At 37.0% G+C, this 16,466-nt stretch overlaps 1 protein-coding gene across 6 annotated transcripts in view; it reads right to left on the bottom strand.

Moving 5' to 3' along the window:
* Positions 1–420: 420 nt before the first annotated feature.
* SEPTIN10 (septin 10) overlaps positions 421–16,466 on the bottom strand; it is a 33,266-nt gene continuing 17,220 nt past the window's right edge. For 4 of the 6 annotated variants that reach the window (XM_065059713.1, XM_065059740.1, XM_065059748.1 and 1 more), the window contains 7 exons: positions 15,951–16,112; positions 14,381–14,477; positions 13,651–13,819; positions 8,829–8,894; positions 5,934–6,066; positions 2,919–3,109; positions 421–1,282 (listed from right to left, as the gene is read on the bottom strand). In XM_065059713.1, the coding sequence (XP_064915785.1) occupies positions 1,267–1,282; positions 2,919–3,109; positions 5,934–6,066; positions 8,829–8,894; positions 13,651–13,819; positions 14,381–14,477; positions 15,951–16,112 (834 nt within the window). In that variant the 3' untranslated portion in view covers positions 421–1,266. The other 2 variants (XM_065059720.1, XM_065059730.1) reach the window with 2 other exon arrangements.

The raw sequence follows: 16,466 nt of genomic DNA, 5'->3' as shown, positions 1-16,466 counted from the left end.
AACAATCTTCTATGATATGCATCACCGGATGAGTAAAATAGGAGGTGAGGTTGGTCACTGGAACAGGTTCCTGAGGGCAGTGGTTACAGCACCAGCCTGTCAGAGTTTAAGGAGTGCCTGGAAGATGCTCTTGGTCATACGGTTTAGTTTTAGGTAGTCCTGCAAGGAGCAGGGAGTTGGACTCGTCTCCATGGATCCTTCCAACTTGATTCCACGATAAGTACAGTCATATATGACAAGTATATCGCAAGTCGTATTGCCTTTCTGGCACAGTATGCATAAATAACCTATTTTTTCCCATCAATAAATTACTTAAGACATTTAAAATGGATGCAAAACATTCATATTTTTCAGATAAATGTGAAATCTTACTCCTTGTTTTTAATAACACGGGAGAGAGAGGAAGAACAACAGAAACACTTAAGCAAAACCAATGTATTTTATTTCTGTCAACTTCATATTTCATTTTTAAAGAGTCGCACAAAACAGCTTCAGAGAACTGCATCTCATATATTTTCTTGTTAGTTATCATGGCTATTTGAAATACAAATAGCATTTAAATCCTGTTTTAATCTGAAGCTCTTTTAGTTAATAGTTTTTGAAAAGGTCAGCCTCTGCTGTAACTAAACACCATAGTCACAAGCATCAAAAACTTATAGGTACTTTCCATATTAAGTTAGCAATGTCAGATAAACTATCATCCAACAGTGCAGCAGTGCCACAGTATCTCAAGACATTTTGATTAGAAAGACCATCTCTGAAATTTGAGACAGTGCTTGTACATAGAAACCAAAAACTAAATCTGTCAGCAAAACGAGTAAGCAGTTGAATTATGTCAACAGTTATATTAAATAATATTTAGTAGACTAATATACCATACCATACGAAGAAAACTCTTTTGAAAGGTTATAGTGGATATATTCACTGAATACTTTCGTACTACAGCATTCATCTTATGAATGCAGCTGTTTGTGGCAAGGACATTTTCTTTGGGACAATGCACTTACAACAAAGGCACGTTGGCCACACGTATGTAAGGCAAGAGTGTATTAAAGCAGACTCATAACACAAAGTCTGTGATGGCAATGGCAGTAATCACCGCAGTGTATGTGTACAGACCATACTTCAAAATTCCTTTTGCATCATGCAGCAACAAGTGTCATTTTCCAAATGCTTTAATAAGAAACTGCAACTCCTATGCCTCCAAAAGCACACTGTGAATTATTGCTTCCTCAAGAGAAATTATCAGTATTGTTTCTTCTGTCATCATGCAAAGTTCAAACTGAAAAGCAAAAGCAAGCATATAAACTGTTAACATACTCTGAAGAAATAAAGCTAAAAAAGAGAAAACAAGTCTAAACATTTTCTGAAGTTTAGAGTTACTCATAGTAGTGCAGATGATTACAATAATTCTACTACCAAGAATTCCACTTTCATACGTAAATCCAGAAAAATGGGAGTCTAGGAAAAAGAACTCGGTAACATTACTAGAAATGCAATGAATTTTGGGAACACAAGGATGTTGCTAGCATACATTCCCAAAATGTCAAGGCTGTCTTGATGATATTTGTTGAAATACATGCACTCATGCAAATTGTACAGTTTTTCATTATCTAGCAATTATGCATCATTTCTGTACCAAAAATCTGCTTTCAACTGCAGTAAGATACAATACAGTGCTGTATCAGTAGACTGAGGGAGCTGGATCTCTTTAGTTTGGAGGAGACTGAGGGGTGACCTTATTAATGTTTATAAATATGTAAAGGGTGAGTGTCATGAGGATGGAGCCAGGCTCTTCTCGGTGACAACCAATGATAGAACAAGGGGTAATGGGTGCAAACTGGAACACAGGAGGTTCCACTTAAATATGAGAAGAAACTTCTTCTCAGTGAAGGTGCCAGAGCACTGGAACAGGCTGCCCAGGGGGGTTGTGGAGTCTCCTTCTCTGGAGACATTCAAACCCCGCCTGGACACATTCCTGTGTAACCTCATCTGGGTGTTCCTGCTCCAGCAGAGGGATTGGACTGGATGATCTTTCGAGCCCCCTTCCAGTCCCCAACATTCTGTGATTCTGTTAAGATATCAATCAACAAAATGTTATCTGCAGTAAAGCTGTAACCAATCAGGAAATAAAATTAATAAATGAATTGACTTCTGGTTTTGGAGGAGAAAAAAATTTAATTCAATTTAATTTAATGTATATAGATGAACATTTAATTCAATGCTTATATTCAAAGAAGTTGGGCATGCTGTTCTGGAGACTAGTTTTCAATACATTTCTGAAATTTCACAATTTATTCGAGCTTTTATTTTGGGATTGGAGAAAGAAAGAAGTGGGTGGGAGGGAAGAAAGTGAAATGTTTGTTTATCAGGTCATATTCTGCACTCAGGGTAATTTTACAGACAATTTTTTCGATCTCTCATCACAAAAATCTGTTCTAGGAAAACACATGTAGTATTATGGGGCAGCAGCAGACTGCTTCAAAAAACTAACATATCCTACATTCAAAACCTGAGTGCTGCAATCAAATACTATTGCTGGAATTCTCTGAGTGAATTTTTCTCCCTCTCTAACTTCTCCCTCTCCCTTTCGCTCAGTTCGTGAACATTCGCAATTTCTTCATCTCTGACATCATAGCACAGGATTCCAAATCGAAAACCTTGGTTCCGTCAGGGAAAAAACAAACGAAAAAAAAAAAAAAGGAAGAATGCTCATAGAACATACTGCAATTACTCTGAAAGTAAACCCAAGCAAGAGGGTATTTTAAGGGTATTTTACACATTCCTGTCTTCTTATCATGTAACAGAATAGAAGCAAGTTCGTATCTTTTAGAAAAGATTACTGAAATTCGCATTATAAAAGTGATATGTAAAGAATTTCTTCATTGTTGCCTCTGACGACTAGCATCAGCACTTACTTTTTGCAGTCCTTGTCTCTCTTCAAACTAAGAGTAGGGGTAGAGAAAGTCGCTTGTGATTGGAGTAATTCAGCATTAGCTTTCTTATGAATAAACATAGCTATTTCATCTTCTAAGCCTTTTTCCATTTCCTCCAAGTTCAGTCTTGCTTCTTTAAGCATTAGCATACGATGTTCAAATTCAGTCTGTAACTATTTAAAAAGGCATAAAAAAATAGTATTTCCAACTAGTAACACCAGATGGTGGTATTACAATTCAAATACCCTCTGCAATTGAACAGCAAAACCTACCTCGACTTGTGTTAGAAGTCATAAGAAATTGCAGTTATTTCCCCAAACAGATAGGACTAAAACACAGCAATCCAGTAAAATAATCATTCATATCAGATTGTTCTCATAGAAGCCAGGCTACTACACAGAAAGTACAGGTGGAAACCATGGAAGGCACTAAAACAATATTAGATTTCACTGATCTTTATTAGATCAAAAATAAGGAGGCCTTTAGAAAGGAAACACTTGCCAACAGAAAGATTAAATCAGGATCTGCCAAGGAGAATCTACTTCCCTAAAACCAAGGGAGCAAGGAATTGTACATACCACAGTTACATGTTTTGCATTTACATATTAATATGTATACACGCAAGAAGTCTGGTTGGAGGAGTTACTTGTGGGCTGCAGAAAGTTAACTGCTTTTCTGCAGTAACTATTATTTGATTGTTCTTTTTCCATATTAATGGATTTTACTCTCCAGATGCATTTTGACCAGTTTAAACCTACTGTGAAATCGCACATGATAACCAAAAGGTACTTCCCTCCACCTCTCCTCACCTCCCATCTCCCCACACACAAACTCTCCTCAAATCCTGCCTCTATATTCATCTGTTCTGGTGTAACTCAATCTGAGTGCAGCTATACTGGTATCGAAATCAGAGAGATTTATTTCCACCTTTTGCAAAGAAGGAACTAAGAAATAACAACAATTATAAATGTAACAGTATGCCTGTTCTGCACAGTAAAGCTTCAGGTTTTGTATATGTGGTATACAATTTATTTATTTCATTGCAGCAGTGAACCAGATCCATTGCAAGACCAGGTATGTCAATAAAACCATACAGGGTAGAAAGAGGCAGGTCCTAAGCAACCATAAGTCTCGGGAGTAATAATGCTGCACATTGCACCCGCGAGCTTCTTCTAAATGAAGGATGTGAAAGCAATCTTCAGTACAACAGAAAATCCTGTTTGTCTTTAGTTTCCAGATACACACACTTCTCAGAGAACGAGCTGCAATAGTATGTGACAAATGTTCTTTAGGAGTGACTGCGTGATCACTTTCCCACATTAGGAACTGGGAAAACCAATATCCGTAATTCAATTGCAATATGCAGAGCTCACAAACAACCGCATCTAAATCACAGAAGAAAAACATCAAGGAGTACCACAGATAATATGTAAGGCCTTGCTGAATCTACTTTGAACAAGGCCAAGCATTCTTCCAGTTGGATAACCTCACACTGAGAAGGACTGAACCTGATTTTTTTTAATTCACATGGAGGACTTAACAGATTTAGAAAACAAAGTCTTAAGGTGCCTTCTTATTTAAAACATGCACCTGAACTTCTGGCAAAAAAACTGCTACATCTTTGCTGGGAGACTAAGGTACAGAGGAGAATATTAATAAATATACACAGGTTTCCAATTTCAATTAGACCAGTGTTTGAAAATAAATACGCATGATCATGATAGAGTTGTGCAGAAAGTAGATGAGAATAACCTGTTTTGCCAGTACAGCTTGATAGGACTAAATCTTCAATAACAAATTCAAGAAATGTTCCACATTTCCAAATATTCTTAAGGCAGCTGGAAATAGATGAGACTTTAAAAACAAAATAAAAACAGCATCCCACCTTCCCACTTTCAAACCTCTCAACATGAAGGCTAAACTTATATTTAATAACTGAACCTGGAGGTCAAACAAAGACACATGCCCCAGTCTCTTAGGCTGAAAAACAACCTAGGGGATTTTTTTCGTGAAATCTTGTTTTTTACAGAGGAACCTACACATGAAAAACACCTATGGTGCTGCTGGGGCATACCTATGCTTCTCAGCATACAGCTAGAGAAGACAAAGAAACATGCAACCATTATATTAATCACTTTCTTACTTCACCATATCCCCTCGTACTCTATTGACTTGTCCCAACTATCCACAAAAGCCTTTAGACCAGGGGTGTCAAACTTATTTTCACTGGGGGCCACATCAGCCTTGCGGTTGTAACTGTAACTACTCCTACATTTACACAGTCCTAAAATTACATTCGGCACTTTGAAGGACCATGAGGTTGATGTGGCCCCCCATGAGAATGAGTTTGACACCCCTGCTTTAGACCACAAGCTCCCTCCTTCCAAAAGAAGAAAAAAAAAAAAAAAAGAAAAAAAGGCTGCCATTTATAGAATCATTTAGTTGGAAAAGACCTTTAAGATCATTGAGTGCAACCATAGCCCTAACACTCCTCAGTCCACCACTAAACCATGTCACAACCTGAAGTCTTTTAAACACCTCCACAGATGGTGACTCCACCACTTCCCTGGGCAGCCTGTTCCAATGCCTGACAACCTTTTCTGTGAATAATTTTTTCCTAATATCCAACCTAAACCTACCCTGGCACAAGTTGAAGCCATTTCCTCTAGTCCTGTTACTTGGGAGACCAAGGCCCTCCATGTCACAACCTCCTTTCAGGTAGTTGCAGAGAGGGATAAGGTCTCCCTTCAGCCTCCTTTTCTCCAGGCTAAACAGCTCCAGTTCCCTCAGCCGCTCCTCATCAGACTTGTTCTCATTTGCTTGTGTCTAATGAATCTGCTAATCCAATCAATCTGTGTAATCAATCTGCTTTTGATTTTAAGCATCACTGCCCTCAAAATATTAGTAAATTATGAATATCAACTAGCTGTGATTTTGCTAAGAACTTAACTGTTCCAAATGGCAGCAAACAAACTCAAGACAGACAGGCATGCTTACCTGTTGCTTTGCTTCTTTCAATATTGCGTCTTTCTCCTTCAATCTCCGCGCAAGCTCTTGTCTTATCTCCTCCTCCTTCCTTTGCAGTTCAAGGTGGAACTCATGCCTCTGTGCTTCAATGGCTTCCTGTAGACTGAAGTCCAAAAATGTAAGCAAGTCTCCAGAATGCTGCTTTATTCAACGTGGAAAACCAAGAATCTGGAACTTTAACTCATCTGAAATATTAATTTCTACCCCCCCCCCCCCCCCCATTAAAAAAAAAAAACAAACACAAACATAAACAGAAGAAAGATCATACCTTTCTGAATTTTTATTGAAGTAAACAACCCTGAGTATAATTATTTATGCTAATAGGACCTGAGCAATTTACATTTCAAAGTAAATACAGCATTTTAGGAATATCATGTACTGAAAGACTTGAGTTATAACTTTCTGTCTCCAACATGCATAACCCTTTTCTTCAACTTACTTATTAATAAGACACTGAAATTGCTAGAAAAATTCCCTAAAATCTACGCATTGTGAAACTCCAGTCTTAAAATAGGACATTACAAAAACAATGCATCTGGAGCATTAACAAACTAACTGATCATTCCTATGTGAAAAGGAAAGCAACAGAACTTTCAAAATATATAGCACTCTCTTTATATAATGTCAAAATTTAAATACGGCAGAGTTACATTAATACAGACTAAATACAATTTCTTAAGTAATTCAGTATTCAAAAGATAAGGTTACTTTCCAACATGCATCAGCCAAAACCTCAATACTGCTTGTTTTTTCCAGAAACCTCTCCCCCAGAAGCTACTATACCGCATACATACAACACTCAGATTTGAAATTATATTGGAAGTGTAAATTAGTTCAGATCATTGACCAAACATCTGGCAACAAAACAGAACAGCAAGTAATTAAAACATTACTTTTAAATCTATGCCTTGCTTAGAAAGATTTTTAAAGGTTACTCTACTAGACATTTCAGTACATAAGGCAATTTTTTCCCTCCAAACAAGAGCTACTTGAAATTCAGAAATTTCCTTCTTATCAAAGCATATCATAGCAAATTAAGATACGCTGGTAATTTTTTCACATAGTACTAGAGGTTTGACATTTTCGGGGTTTATACTACTACTGCTATCACTCAGTGCTAGCAGGAGAAGTTCTGCTTTTGAGGGAAAAAGGCACAGAGCTTGTACACAGATTTATCTCATACACCAAAGTACACTCTACCTTTGAAAAGCATTCCTGCATAACAACACGAGTTCTTCCAACAAAACACTTAACACAAATTCCCTAAGTCACAAGATTCCAGAGAGGCAAAACTGCTGGATCAGAGCTGTGCTAATGGTTATTACAGAAACAAAAGTATCTGTCCAGTATCTTGTAGGACATGTCTTATGAGCAGATCAAAACATGGATAATGTATCTAGCTCTTTATTCTGGGACTATTCTCTTACACCATTCATCTCTTCTAACACTTCCCAAGGGCTGACTAGTCAGCCCTTCTCAGCTATCATGAGTTACTGTCCTTTGGCAGGTATCTCATGCCTTCTACTCCGATGTAAAATAAATATATAAAATATTTAAATTTGCTTTATATTTTTAATGCACATAAACAGTTTTGTACCAGTTTCTACGTCTCATCTTTTACTGATTCTATTTCAACAGTTTATAAATGGAAAGACTTATGAAAAAAAGATATCTAAAAATTATTTAGAGCAACAGTAAGATTTAAAACCTCTCTTCTGTATTTAAATTCGCAGTTTCCCAATACTAAAATTTCTTATTTGTATTGAAAATATAATCTAAAGAGTGAGAATTACCTTGAAATGGCACATACAAACTTAATGTTTGTAAGATCTCAAGGTCAGAGCACATTTCCCACTCTTACTTGAGCAATACATTGCAAGAAATTCAGAACAACCACCTTTTGGTGAGTTTTGTTTGTTTGTTGTTTTGGTTTTGTTTGTTTGTTTGTTTTTTGCGGGGGTGGTTTTTTATCATCTATTAAGTAAGTTAGATCATCCTACAATTTTATCTATCTTACGTGAGGGCATGGTTTTCACATAGGTATATTAATTCACACTATCTTTAAGTATAGACAGCATATGTAATACCAGTAAAGCTACAGCACAGGTTTTTCAAGTGCTAGCAACCTCACTACACCCACTCCGGGCCCTGTGTCAGTTCTGCTTGCTGACATGCTGCCTTTGAGTGCAAAAAAAAGACGCTAGAGCAAGTGCTAGACTAAGCTAACATGGGCAATAGTGCCTTCATTTCATTATGTGGACACCTTTAGACACAACCTAAGCTAGTTTATCAGGTAAAAGCAATTTTGTCTTGAAACGAGTAAAAGACCAGCTTTGCAGACACTGATTTACCAAGTAATCAAATTACATGTATAAGGAAGAGCATAAAAGCATGGTTTTTAAATTCCCCCTACACCCTAGACTGAATTGGTCTGGAAATCACAAAGACAAAACTGAAACAAAGTCTCCTATATTTGCCATATCAGTAACATAATGATCCAAACAGTCTTTGGCTTTAGGAGGTTTGAGGAGGAGGAGGGGAAAATAGTTCAACAGATCTTAAGCAAATCCTTTCAACATTACTGCATCCATTGCTCACAGTAAAACACTTTTTTTACCTGAAGACTGGTTTCACTGCTTCTCATATAGCATATTATGAAAATCAAACTCACAGGTTCTCTCATTCCCCTGGGTTGGACCTTTAGAATTTTATACTCTGTACAAAACCACTTGTAAACTTGCTATGTTAAAGATAATTATTTCAATCATGTATTCTTGTTGAGGTTTTGGTGGAAGGGAAAGGATTGTGAAGAAAGTCTACATCTTACTAATTCATTACATTCTTCATAACAGCACTATCACCTACCTTTCCTCAGAAGCACAGCTGTGACATACAGTTTCTCCATCTGCATAAGACTCAGAACATGGAAGCCTAAATATAAAGATGCAAATCAAACATGTTATATTCATAAATAAAGATTCTGACTGAAGTGGATTAAACTGCCAATGGAACACAATGTTTGTGCACTTTGAACACAGATGTTTACTCAATATTTTACAGTTTGTTCATTTAAATTTAAAAAGCCTTTCAAACTTGAAAACTCCACTTGTAACTTTTTGCATAACATTCCACTATCAATGAAGGTATATCACAAAACCGAAAGAATTTAAAAGTTAACTAGTGGCAGGTATTTTTAGCATGGTCCCTTGCCTCAGTGAACTACCTACATTGATATTATGCAACATTCAGGATGTGGGAGATCTAAATAATTACCATTTTCCCAGTGAAGTCATGAAAAACAGGTGTTCTGGATGTGGGTCAGTCTTACTATTAGGAGGTTAAAATATTTAGCTCAAATACAAAGGTCTGCAGTCAGTCAGATAAACTCCATTCCCAAGTGACTTCTTGAGGAAGAACCCTATATAGCTTTTCAGATACCAGGTTTCCTTTCTTAGTAAAGACAACCACAGTCATATCAACCTGCCTCTACATGTAAACTTCTTCACATTATTGAATCCTTCCTGTTTTGTTGTCATCATCCTCAAAACAGACTGAAAAATAAACATGTTTTTGCTCAAGAAGTGCAAGGTCTGAACAGCCGTTTCTGGGAAGAATAAAGCATAGAATATGTGACTGCCCACATACTGAGAAACTGAGATGTTTATGTTACAATTATGTTTAACTGCAATTATGATGAAGAACAAATTGTAAACACGATCACAGAAAAACAACTAAACAAGCGAATGATTAACGTCAGAGAATCCAAATACGCAAGCATACAGCCTGAATATCAGTCTTGCCTATTAGTTTTCTTCTTTCAAAACAATAATGTCCCCTTAAGCAACAACATAGCTTAGACTGGAAAATGGATCTACAAAATGTCCAACTTCAAAACAGTAGTAATCCTCTCCTCTCTTGCAAACATCTAAGCTTACTAGATATAGATATAGATATAGATATAGATATAGATATAGATATAGATATAGATATAGATATAGATATAGATATAGATATAGATATAGATATAGATATAGATATAGATATAGATATAGATATAGATATAGATATATGTCTGTTTGGCTGGAAGCACTCTTCATGCCTAGATTTCTGTTTTCAACAATCCTCAGTTCTTCCATTCAGGACATCCCATCAATTATCTCTTGCTGAGACAGACCTGGAACTAGGAACTCATGTTCCTAATGGGCACAGGACTATATAATCCACACAAAAAAGGTCTATCTTTTCAACAACAAAGAAATGCAGAACCTAATTTGAAGTATTAAAAAAATGATAATAAAAGCCCTTCCTGGATTTACATCCAACAGATACTGCATAAAATGCATAAACTACCCCTCAAATACTCTGCTATACAAATGTTGCCATAGCAGACTTTCCAAGCCCATTCCTGACAGGCTGCTTTTCATGGCTTGGAAACCAAATTATACCCATATGACTAAGTTTGGTCTTAGATGGTAATCCACGTATTCCCTGAAGCACTATATGGTGGATTCTTCATTTTTAAAGTGGTTTACCACATGTTGAGTTTTAATCTGAAATGGTATATACATGACTATAATTCTCATGACCTTTTGGTATGACATCCCACTATGAAACTGATTTCTTCATTAAAAAGTTTTGTATATTGCTTTTGCAAGGTATATGAATGAGATTATTAAGTTCCCAATTACCTATTAATTTATGTTATGCTAATTGTTGCTATCCAATTTACATAAATAATGGTTTGATAAAATGCCAATATAAACCAGGTCTCCTGAAAGCAGCAGAATAACCCAAATTCCGATGGATGATTTTATGTTCTATTATCTCAATGACTGTAATACCCAAAGCCCTGCTAGCATTTTTACACCTTTTTAACTATATAGTTAGGGTCCCTAATACTTTCTAAATATTATTTACTTATTGTGAGTACTTGCATGGTACACTGATGCCTTAGCTACTTCCAAATCAGCCATGACCTTCTCATCCTACTGCAGCACTGCCAAGCTCCCAGGAGTTTCAAAAGACAGTACTTCATCCAGAGGTAACGATTTACTGACAACAAATGCACACTGGCTGCCCAACAACTGGTAGGAGCAGTGGTCTTCTGCTTTTCCTGCAGTGAGAACACTAACCATGTAAACCCACCCCTGGAAGCATCCAAACCTTTACTGCAGTTTGAAAATGGAGAGTTTGTTCCTAAGTTATTAGAGAGAGACTAACAGATTGATTATGTAAACTTCATTTTCCCTGGAAATCTGGTTAATGAAAAAGTTATTTTTTAGAATGTGATTGCAAGTAAACAAATGAAAAAGTTATTATGACACAAAGTCACAAAAAATATAGGATTAGGGAATAGGGATTTTTTAAAGTGTACATAAGACAGTCACTTCAGACTACTACTATCTTTATTTTCCATCCTCGCAACTAATAATAAAGATGAAAATGTATTTTTGCTATGTGCTGAACCCACATCTTTCCAGTCTCCCATAAAAAACAAAGCTTGACAAAAGGTTCTTTCACATGTAAGAGTGAACGCCTTTAGTTCTGAAAAGCCTTTAGTGAAAAGCCTTTAGGTCTGCCCATGACCTATCTCACAAGATATCTGAAAATCCAAGAATTACTGGTTTTGCCTTACAGTTGCATAAAATTTTGGATGAAAAAACTACTGTTGTACTTTTAAATCCAGAAGAGTGGTACAGGAACTTCACAGGCAGCTTTTTTACGACATGCCAAAAGGCAGGGTGTGTTAGCTACTCTAGTGTCAATGTTCAATTATTCAAGTCTAGCAGAAATTTTCTAAATTTACATAAAATAACCCAATTCCGATTACCCAATTTAGTATGTAGACAGCTACATCACAGGCACAAAATATGACTTCTCAACATGCACTTTGATCATTATTTACACAAGTAGCATGACATTTTAATCATCAGTCATATACTGCTATGCAATATCAACTGTACTTTAAAACTACAGATCTTAGAATCCAAGTGTGTAGTGGCAGAGCCCCCCGTCTGGGGGGATGGGGTTGTCACCAGCCTGGCTGAGAGGTAAAGCCAGAGACAAAAGAAACAAAAGGAACCCTATAAAAAAGTAACAACCAATGAGCAATCGCCGACACGCGCGTGCAGAGCATGTGGACAGTGCATGCAGCCTATCACGTTATTGTATAGCACGTGTTGTAACCAATCACATCGTTGCAAGGCGCGTGGACAGGGCAGCTTTGGTATAAAGCTAGCCCAGTTGGACAATAAAGTGAACTCTGTGAACATCATATTGGTGTGTCAGGTTCCGTCTCTCGCATGGAAAGCAACACAAGTGTATGTATTGTAAAGATGTTTACAGACAAAGAGGATCACAATTTAGTAACACATTTTTGCCTAGAAGAAAAGGAGAGTCCATATTATGAAAGATATTTAACTTTACAAGTCTGCAAAATGGGAAGCACTGACCTTCCTCTATGGAAACAGATGTTTTCTATTACACTACTAAGGATGTCACTTTTTATTGTTTTCTCAGTGGGTTCATAAAACACCTTATGTCAGGGGTGTCAAACTCATTTTCACTGGGGGCCCACATCAGCCTCGCAGTTGCTTTCAAAGAGCCCAATTTAATTTTAGGACTGTATAAATGTAGGAGTAGTTACCCAGTGAAAACAAGTTTGACACCCATGCCTTATGGATATGGCTATATTAGTCTGCTAATTACACTACATACTGATCCTCTAAATATTCTTCCCTTTTTATGGTATCATAAAACACCATAAAACATCATAAAAAGACAATCTGATCATTAAGTAAAACAAGAAGGAGACAAACCAGTGAGTTCAAAGCACTAGAAGCTGTTTTTAATGCAAAGTCATATTTTGTTTTCATGTCTTGTTTAAGTCAGTATTTCCCACCATGTCTATGCAATAATAGCACTTGGCTAAACCATGAAGGCTTGAACAACTCCTGAAGCATCAGTTCTTCCCCACTGGGATTCTAACCACTTACAAAAAAATACAGTCCCACGCATAACATGACCAAAGGAAGCTGGAAGAGGAAGACAGAATTGGAAATAAAAGATTAAATGAACTGGATACAGAAATTGTAAATACCTCCTGCAAAAAGCAGGTTTACTACATGAAACAACTAAGTGTCTCTAACTCTTTGCTTGACTTTCCTTTGGAATCTTCTATCAACTGCCTACAGTCTAGGAAGAGATTTCTTGACCTGAAAAGGCTAGACAGTTGTTATTATGACAGGTAATGTGGGAAGCCAACAGTTGAACCAATGCGAACTTCGAGTCCAACCAAACCATTGTTCAGAAACAGACATTGCTAAGAGAGAAAGTAAACCAGCATACTCATAAATAAGGAAAATAATTTTAAAAGCATAATAGTATATGTACCTAAAGAAAACTGACATTCTCCATGACAAAAATTAAAATCCCCAGGTTTACTCTAAAAGAGAAACATTTCAGAAATACAACTAGCTTGTATGCCTTTAAAAGCAAAGCTCATATAATCCCATATACTTCTCCATGAAGATAACTGAATGAACAGCTACATACTTACTCTGATTAAAAAAAAAATAAAATCTTTCCCTCTTAGAAAACCTATTCTATGTATGAACCCAGCTCTATATTGGGTCAAATGTGAAGTGAATGGATGCTGAAAGCAAGTGCTGCACATAAAGTCCTTTACCTGACTGTTCTGTTCTCAGTGTCAATGTCTCTGAAGCCCATCTCCTCCAGTCTGCAGCGCCTGTACAACTCATAATGGCGTACATGAGTCTGCTCTCTTAAGTCTTCCATATTTGTACAAATAAGCATCTTGCGAAGCTTCACAAAGTCACAGTGGTTCTCATTTTCCACTAATCCATGAAAAGAGAAGATTTTATTATTATGTGCAAGTAGCAAAATTGTCAAATTGTATTTTAAACAGCATCGAGATTTATTTATTTTGTCTACTAATTATACTTCCAGGAAAAGGTATCTCATTGTTTCTTACACTTTTTATACTTGCTTATAATTTCTAGTATACACATTGAAGCACTAACTCTAAGTACTGGGGAACATGTTCCAACACATCCTGATTGCCCATTCGAGTTGAACAATTATAAATTTCTCTCTTTTTCCCCTCTTCTTTACTGACGGTCATAAAACTTTGAAATTTGGCACTGGTGGAGACACTGACATTATACTTACCTACTCAAAAACTACATACTCCTCGATTCCAAAGATGCATCAGTGCTGATGAAACTACCAGTTAGTGCACACTTCAAGTATCAATCGCTATACTCCTTAAACTGTTGATCCAAAATACAATCAATATGGCATCAGTGGATAATACCAGCCCCTTTTAGTACTGGTGAATTTTATATTTCAATAGTAAAAGAAAAATCTTGTAAAAATACCTTCGAGAATTCATTTACCTTGTACAATGCCCCAAGGATACTGACGAGCTCTCACCATTTTGTTTCCAATTTTCACCTCTTCCATACTTCCTACTACAGCAAACGGCAAATGCCCCTGTAAGAGTCACACCAACACGGTCTTCTGTCTCAGCGTTCTTATGCCAGAACTGAAAAGCAAACACTTCAGAAACAAATTACAGGAAAATAACACCATTTCAGGAAAAGCCAACAGGCAGTTTCAAACAAAAAATTACTTTGAAAAGTTCAGTAGCTAGTCTAACTACTGATAAAAACATCAAGCTACAAGAGCAAAACTGGGAGGAGTGGCTGATAGACCTGCCAATTCAGAGGAACCTCAACAGGCTATAGAAACAGGCCAACAGGAATCTCATGAAGTTCAAACAAGAACAATGTCACGTGCTGCATGACAGGAGGAATAACCCCATGGTCCAGTACATGCTGGGGGACAACTGCCCGGAAAGTCACTTTACAGAAAAAGACGTGGGGTTCCTGGCAGACAACAGGTTGGGCCTGATTCAGCAGGTTTGCCACAGTGGCAAAGGAAGCTGACTACATCCCGAGCTGCATTAGGAGGAGTATCAGCAGTAAATCAAAAGCTGCTCCGAAACACATCCCTCTGATGGGCATTCAGCCAGTTCATATCCCCAGTAAGAGCCATGAGGCAATCACAGGTTTGAACCTGAGGTATGGTTATTGCTGTGGGCTTGGCCAAATGGCCAGAAACACCACCTTGGTACTGACTGCGTGCTGACCCACTATTGAATAAAAAAAATACATCATTAACTGGAAAATAAATCACCAGCAGAGCACAAAAAAGGTAAGAGCCCAGCACCTTTCCCCCCAGCAGAAGGACCTGTTACAGAATGGCAGCACCTCACTCCCTGGCACAAGGGACAGAGGTGGGGAGGGCAGAGCCATACACTCTGGTGCACCCCAGTACAGGCAAACATATGTTCATGTACATTTACAAACATATATACACATGAACAGCAAATACAGACAGAGCACTCAAAGCAACGATGTGTAGCTTCACAAGCTTAGTTGAAGCTGGCAGATGCTCCTGGGAGGATATGAAAGGACAACAGTAAAAAAGCCAGAATTTTATCTGACCTCTTAGTCCCCAGAAAAAATTGTCCTCATTTCAAATGAATGTATTGAATAAAAGGAAAAAGCAGATGGAAGACTTGCTGTCATAAAGACCAGAGAAAACTGGGGAAACAAGCACTTGAATGTCTTCCTTAACAGATGTAAGGTAGTGTTTGCTGAGGAAAAGAGCAAAGCCAATCTGTCCATCTATGTTAGTAATTATATATTAATCATCCAGAAATTAAAAGAAGTATTTATGAGGGAGGACCTCTATTCTGCTGCTGAGCCAGGAAAGAAAAAGCCTCCTAAAACAAGTGGTGCCAACAACAGAGGGACAGGAAGACTTGGAGTAGGGGAAAAACAAACAAAAAAGCTTTTTAAGGAAAAAGAAAAATAAATAAACAAAAATAAACAGGCATGAACCAGCACTAGAGGGTGATGCTTTAGTACTGAAATAGCAATGGTTTGGTCATTTACTTACATTCATGATGGTATTAATTTCAGAAACGGTTTCATCATCAGTTGGAAACTGGTATATCTGGATGTCATTATTAATTAATTCATTCATTATTTTGTTCTTGAATTTCTGTAGTTCAGTTTTAGAAATGCTGTCTGCTTTTCCTATAATTGGTATAATGTTCACCTATTAATGATACAAATTGTATGAAAGGTGTAGGACTTCAACTTGGAGTTGACATATTTTAGAAATTATATTGTTTGGTGATAAGCTCTTTAAAACTCCCCCCTGCCATCCAAATTTTTCCATCAATTGATAACCAAGCTTCACAAAACATGAAAAATACATTCACTGGCATCACTTAACAAAATAAGAACAGATTATTTAATATACTCCCTTAAAATTAATTGATTCTGAGAAAAGAACAAGGAAGGTGGTCTCATGCAGTGAAGTACTCAAAAGAACAGCAACGCCTACTTATAACTAAATTACATTCAGTATTTACCTCTCTGCTAAAAAAATAATTGTTTTAATTTACAG

The sequence above is a fragment of the Columba livia genome, chromosome 1 (assembly GCF_036013475.1).
Source record: "Columba livia isolate bColLiv1 breed racing homer chromosome 1, bColLiv1.pat.W.v2, whole genome shotgun sequence".
Taxonomy (NCBI): domain Eukaryota; kingdom Metazoa; phylum Chordata; class Aves; order Columbiformes; family Columbidae; genus Columba; species Columba livia.
The sequence above is the reverse complement of the archived record's forward strand: the minus strand, read 5'-3'. Positions and strand labels throughout refer to the sequence as shown.